This window comes from Sphaeroforma arctica (assembly GCF_001186125.1).
Source record: "Sphaeroforma arctica JP610 unplaced genomic scaffold supercont1.83, whole genome shotgun sequence".
Taxonomy (NCBI): Eukaryota; class Ichthyosporea; order Ichthyophonida; genus Sphaeroforma; species Sphaeroforma arctica.
In genome coordinates, this window is record NW_014040475.1 from 65,626 (window position 1) to 72,824 (window position 7,199).

General features: G+C 43.6%; 1 protein-coding gene across 1 annotated transcript; it reads left to right on the forward strand.

Annotated features, from left to right (window-relative positions):
* Positions 1 to 1,197: 1,197 nt before the first annotated feature.
* SARC_01954 (hypothetical protein) lies at positions 1,198 to 6,034 on the forward strand. Its single transcript, XM_014304305.1, has one exon. It carries the CDS (start codon positions 1,216 to 1,218, stop codon positions 5,872 to 5,874), a length of 4,659 nt encoding a protein of 1,552 aa, XP_014159780.1. The 5' UTR covers positions 1,198 to 1,215; the 3' UTR covers positions 5,875 to 6,034.
* Positions 6,035 to 7,199: the final 1,165 nt, after the last annotated feature.

A 7,199-nucleotide genomic window follows, 5' to 3' on the forward strand; every position in this document is an offset into this window, starting at 1 on the left:
ATATATATATAGCAATTACCTTATTCCTAACTCCTAAAACCTATAACCTATATACTATATCCCAATATTACCATATACATATATACCCATACACCTATGTACCTGAATATCCATTATATTAACATATATAGCTACATACGTATATACTATATATCTACACATATACATACATAATGTATTATATAAATACCAAAAGGCTAAACTCTTTACAACAAAGATGTACTTTTCAAATTGGCATATCTACATACCGTTCCTCAAAGGCTCAATGCCTCTCAGAGGCTCACAGAGGCTCAGCCCCTCATTTTTACACAAGATTGGCTGGCGAGAGAAAGAAAGGTGGAGAGTAGAGCAGTGCAACAAAAATCTGTCAAATTATTTGTTCTTGATTTTTTTGATAATAAAAAAAGAAACTATTCTTTTGCAAAGAAAGAGAAAATGACTTTTTTTTCGGTTTAAAAAAACCCAAGGTTTAAATATTGACTAATCACTAGTGAGTTTACACTCCAGAAAATTGAACAAAAATATTTTGTTAAAAAGTATAAATAAGTAAAAGTATTATTCTTGTTTGCTGCGTATTTTTATAAAATTTAGCACACACTGACTGACCAGCTGACCGGTCTGACAGACTGAGACTCTGACTGCTGTGCGCTGAGTCGCTGACACTCGACTGAGTCGACTCCACACAAGAAGAGGTCGGTTCTTGCCTTTTACGTATTTTTATTAAAAAAAACAAATAGTAAAGCCCTCCTCTCTAGCAATTTACCACATGGGCTCGGGAAATACATAGTCAATTGGTGATTAATATGACGTAATTGATAGTAATACATTTATTTATTTTCGGTTGAGAGTGAAATACAAATCTCCAAAATGAAAACCTTTCACCCGTGACTCTGTGAGTATTCTGATGGGGCAATTTTTAAACAAAGAATGTGTTGTCGTTAATCGTTATATTGAGCCAATGATTATCGCCGCAGAATATATCTTTATGAAAATATAATTGGGCACAGTCTCAATGGCCACATTCCAATGCCCGGATGTATACCATTTCGTGTTTTTTTCATAATACACCAAAACTGACAACTCGATTGGGAATAAATTCGAGTGAATTGACCTTTTTATTTATTTATCCAAACAGGTCTATCACCAAAACAAAAGGTATATTTAATCTTCACAAGGACTCAGTTGTCTGAATACCACCAGTCGAGGACGAGGAAGATGTGGTATATTACTGTTATTTTCGGTTTTTTGGTTATTGTACAGACAGCGTATGCGATAGGTATTGATCCAATCGTCGACACGAACCCTGATTTGACAATTAAGACTTGCGGGCAATTTCTCGATGAGGATGGTTTACTCTGCCCTGAAGGATACATATACAATATAGTGACTGCTGCAGTTAGTGTAGATGATGCGGCAGACTTCAATGCGAAGTGTTGCGTTGAGGTTGTGACTACTGTTGATGATCTAGCAGCTGTGGAGATTAAGACTTGTGGACAGCTATTCGATGGGGATGGTTTATTCTGTTCTGAAGGATTTATATACAGTGTAGCATCTGCTGCAATTAGTGTAGAAGATTCGTCCAATTTTAATGCGGAATGTTGCATTTCGATTGTGAACACTGTTGATAACACGGTAGACGCCGTCGATACGTTACTGTCGTGTACTGCAGCTAGGGTCCTTGGGGGACAGTATGTTTGTACAGGGAGGCGTGTATTCAATGTTCTCAGTGTTTTGTCTATTTCAACCGAGGCGGAATACGACGGCTCTTGTTGCAGAGACCCGCATTGTGATGAGGCAACAAATGACATCGTTTTCGCGTGCGGTGCCAACCGCGTATACAGTCCCTTAAGTGATCTAACTGTCGAGATCAGTTCTCTGGCTGAATACGATAGCAAATGTTGTGCACCGGAGGAAGTTTTGTGTTCCGAGGCACTCTTGAGAGCAGATTATACCTGCGCAACCGGGCGCACATTTAATCTAGCGTCCGCAGCAACAGTTGTATCAGGAGTAGAAAACTTTGACAGGGTCTGTTGCAGAGATAGTTTCCTATGTGGCCAACTCTTAAATACTGATGGCGATACATGTCCTGAGGGTAAGATCTACAATCCTCTCTCTGTTAACGCAATTCTTGGCGATGGTGGTACTTTTGAAAGTACCTGCTGTATCGATATGGTTTGCGCCAATGCCGTGTTAAGAGATGGCTACACTTGTCCCGGAGTTAGCACATACAATGTATTATCTGATGCTGTAAGAGTGACTGGATTAGCTGATTTCCAGAATTCATGCTGCCTGGACTTACAGTGTGCACGCGCTGTACTTCTGGATGGTTATGACTGTACGGGTGATCGTGTTTACGACCCTATCTCCGATTTAGCAATTTTAGGGAGCGCAGACGAGTATGATCAGACCTGTTGCTCTGATATGACGTGTTTGCAAGCTTTGCTCACGGATGCCTACGCATGTGCAGGTGTACGCGTGTACTCCCCTCTTTTAGATAGTGTACTTCTGCCGAGTGTTAGTGACTACGACGCTAGGTGTTGTGAAGATGCAACTAAAGTTGAGCTCAAAACGTGTGCCTCGGTAGCTGATCTTGATGGAATCATGTGCCCCGAGGGACGTATATATCGCCCTGCGTCGGCCGCAGTCGAATTAGAAAGAACTGCCCATTTCGACTACGGCTGTTGTGAAGACGTTCAATTAGAGATACCAGTGTGTGCCCAGGAGCTTGGTGTGGTGGGTGCAGTATGTTTAAATGGCGGAGTGTATAATCCACTCTCTGCGGCTGTTTTTGTACCAAGTATGGATGAATTCAGTGACAACTGTTGTCACCCGAAAGAGAAAGTAGATTGCAACTCACAGGTTAGTAGATGTCAAGGAGTAGCAGGATTGATCGGCAGTATCTGCCTCGATGGTCGAGTATATGACCCTCTTTCCGCCGAAAATGCAATAAGTGTAGGGTTGGATGCAGATTTCGACGCGATTTGCTGCAAGACTGTGGAAGTGGATGTGCGAATATGCGCGCAAGGTGTTGGCGCCGGGTATTCGTGTGGAGAGGGGCAGTTGTACGACCCATTAAAAGCCGGTCTACTGGCCCCTCTGGCCGAAGATTTCGCGCTTTCCTGTTGCAAAGATATACTCAACTCTGAGACGCCTGTGGAAGTCTGTTCACAAGCTCTCGGTCGAGGTGGATTCTTATGTGGCAATAATAGAGTGTATAGCCCATACTTGGCAAGTATCGCGTTGGGTTCGGGCTCCGACTATGACGCAAATTGCTGCATGGATGTCCAGGTAGACGTGCAAGTGTGTGCGCAAGGTCTGGGTGTTTTAGGTTTTGAGTGCCCAAGTGGCACGAAGTACAATCCCCTCACAGCCAACGCTTTACTGAGTCGTGCGGGAGATTTTGCTTCACTCTGCTGCGAAGAAGACACCGAGTGCGAGCCAGTTTGTAATGACAACCCAATCAATACCTGCGTAGATGCGCTTGGGTTGAAAGGTTTCTTGTGTGGCGATGGACGTGTGTATAGCCCACTTTTGGCACTTTTGCCCTTAAGCGAGGCATCTAATTTCGACTCCGCTTGTTGTGATACGGATCCAAATCTGAAAGTGGATCTATGCGCTGGTGTGCTAGGTGTTGCAGGTTATGTATGTCTTGATGGAAGTGTGTACTCACCGGATTTCGCCGACAACGTTGTATCGGATGCCTCTGATTTCAACGGTAAGTGTTGTACAGTTACCACGGTAGTTAACGAAGTTACGGAGTGTGTCCAGGCCCTTGGAATCAGCGGCTATTCATGCGGCGAAGGACGCGTTTATGATCCCACGTCTGCGTTGGTTGGTGTGGCGCTCACCGCTGATTTCGATCAGCTTTGCTGTCAAGATGATATGTCATCGCTTGTGCAAGTATGTGCCCAAGTGTTGGGGGTTATTGGCAACAGCTGTAGCACAGGGCGTCAGTACAATCCTCTATCATTGGATGTTGAGCTTCTTGGCGATAAAACCTTTGATGAATTATGCTGTGAGCCGATCCCGGATTACAACTCAGATGTACCCGACTGTCAACCGGCGTGTAATGAGCCTGGGTTACAACCAACATGTGTTGAAGCACTTGGCCTTACCGGCTACAATTGCGGTCTGGACAGGGTGTACAGATTGAATTTAGCAGATGTTCTGCTTTCTTCGGCGGACGATTTTGATACGAAGTGCTGCGGTCCCCCAGAATGCTCGCAAGCGTTGAATTTGGCCGGGTTCTTATGCGCAAATGGCCATATATATGACCCCGACTCAAAAGACCTAGAAGTAACTGCGAAAGCTGACTTCGACACTCAGTGCTGCGAACAGGACACATCGGTGAATATATTGGCGTGTGGCGATGTGCTTGGTGTAGCTGGCTTTTCCTGTACCAGTGGACGAGTATTTGATCCCCTTCGAATTTTAGATGTTGTGGACGAAGCATTCGACTCGTCATGCTGTAAAGATAGTCTTCTGGCACTCGACGCACAGCTGTGTGTTCAGGCGCTAGGACTCGGCGATTACACATGCGACGATGGGAACGTGTACAACCCTCTTAAAGCAAACGTGGGTATTGCACTCGCCAGCGATTTCCAGGAAGCCTGCTGTAAACAGGATGTCGAGGTGAAAGTATCAACTTGCTTGTCGGTTCTGGGATTGATTGACTATTCCTGTGGCCCCAACCGGAAGTTCACACCGATCTCCCTCAGTCTTCAACTGACCGGACCGGAGGACTTTGATGCCAACTGTTGCGAGGATATTGGATCAGGTAGTTACAACCCCGACCTTCCCGACTGTACTAGTGCCTTGGGCGTTGATGGTGTAGGCAACTCAGACAACACAACTGTCGTACCAGAAGGAGAAACCCCGACCGACCCAGATACAACTTCAAGCCCCCAGTCATGCAATGCCGCCAGAGCAGATGGTGTGTGGAGTTGTTCGAGCCAGGACATGTACGATTATCCATCAAATGAGTCGCAAGTCTCCGACCTCAGCGAATACAGGACCCTCTGCTGCAAAGAGAAACCATGCATGACGCTTGTGAGCAAAGGGCGAGTGCTGTCCGTCGATCAGGTATGCATACGGCCCACCGAACCGAGCTCTGGAGGTGACGGCGGAGCTGCGCCAGCCGATGGGGGCGCGAACAGCACCGACAGCTCCGGCGCAGGTGGTACAGGCAATACGACAAGCGATGGAGGGGCGTCTACGACTCCTGAGGGGGATACTTCCGGTGGCACTTCAGGGTCAGGCGGTACTACTGATGGGTCCACAACCGGGTCTACAGATACTTCGTCCTCAGGAGATAGTTCTATTAGAATAGAGCCTCGCATGTGCAAGTCCTTGATAGACGATCTGGATCTATGCAAAGATAGCCTGTGCACGAATGTCGGTATCGACCCCAACTCAGCGGCATGCGTGTGTAACGGCGAGTTTGAGAACGATCCGTACTGTAACGCGTGCACCGTGAATGGCTGTGACCAGTGTGTGGCCAGTGCAAACGGGGAGGAGATATACCGTCCCCGTATTAACGATCAGTTTGGTCTCGAGGACAACCTAGGCCTCTCCACTCCGTTGGCTATTGGTCGGTGGTGTGTGGAGTGCAATGTCCACGATATTGCGAACGTGTGGGAATGCACACAGTGCCAAGACGATGTTGGTTGCATATCAGGTATCGATCTGACTACGAATCTGCCGGCCGCCTTGACATCCAGTGATATTGTTCCTATGAAATGGGTGGAGACAGGAACGCGTTCGCTCTTTGACATTACCGGTCCCAATTGGGTTCTAGCACGATGTGATGGTACGGAGGATGCCGGAGTCTGTTTCGATCAGCAATCTTACGTAGAGCCAAGTCCTCTCCGTTAAGTGATTCTGGCTATGTATTAATTGTACTCGTATACCTGACAAGGGATACGAATGCAAGTGATGGATACCAAGACGATCTTATTGTACGAAGTTAGTATCAACATTTGTCCTAAAATAAATATATAAAATTGGAATTCTGAAATAAGATCGCATCTTTATGCATGTGATATCAACTATATCTTCTTGTGATATTGCAAATCAGTGATCAGGCAAACCGGATGTTTTTAAACAATAAAAAAATGAACCAGAGGATTTAAAATAAAATAGAACATTTAATAAAAAATACAAAAAAGGGAAACATATGTGATATCATTAGTAGGGTTTCCTGAAGGGTGTAGGGTTTGGAGCATTTGATAGAAATATGTAGCTTCTTGAAACGTCAATTTTTTATGTGGCTGGTATACAATATATTTAAGTACGAGAGATAGTGCCCTCCATCATATCATGATAGACGATAGTCATAAACACTTAAACAGCTGTGCAACGAATGAGGGCATAGTCCACACAAGAACACATACTAACCAATTAAACTGTTTATAATTGATGGTTTGGACCACATTTGCACCCCATTTTTAACAACAATATCTCAATACATATACATAAAATTATATAGCACCCTGCCCATGCCAACGTGTTCAAGTGCGAAAACCCTTGACCATATCGAATGTCAGCGTCGAGTATATACGGTACGATATTTGGGCTCACAGTTGCGTCTCTATTCTTGATTTTTAGCAATCGGTGCCTTTGCTCGTACAGCCCTATGCTTTGAAAGCTCATGTTTCTTTACATATATTTATATACCGACAGACAGACATAAACACACGTGTACACACACACTCATATATATATATATATATATGTATGTATGTATGTATGTATGTATGTATGCATGTATGTATGTATGTATGTATGTATGTATCTATGTATGTATCTATGTATGTATGTATGTAGGTATGTATGTATGTATGTATATATGTATGCATGTGTGTGTGTATGTATGTTTGTATGTACGTATGTATATATGTATGTATGTGTGTATATGAGTGTGTGTATGTATGTGTATGTGTGTTTGTATGTGTGTGTGTGTGTGTATGTATATATGTATGTATATATGAATGTATGTATGTGTGTGTGTGTGTGTCGGTCTGTATGTCTGTGTGTATGTGTGTGTGTGTGTGTATGTATACATGTATGCATGTATGTATGTATGTATGTATGTATGTATGAATGTATGTATATTTGTATATATATAAATAAATATGAATCTACACATACATGTATATATATATATTATATATATATATATCTTAAATATATATATATAA

Excerpts from the sequence above, each read along its gene's own strand:
- SARC_01954 (XM_014304305.1), top strand. The coding sequence starts at position 1,216 with ATGTGGTATATTACTGTTATTTTCGGTTTTTTGGTTATTGTACAGACA.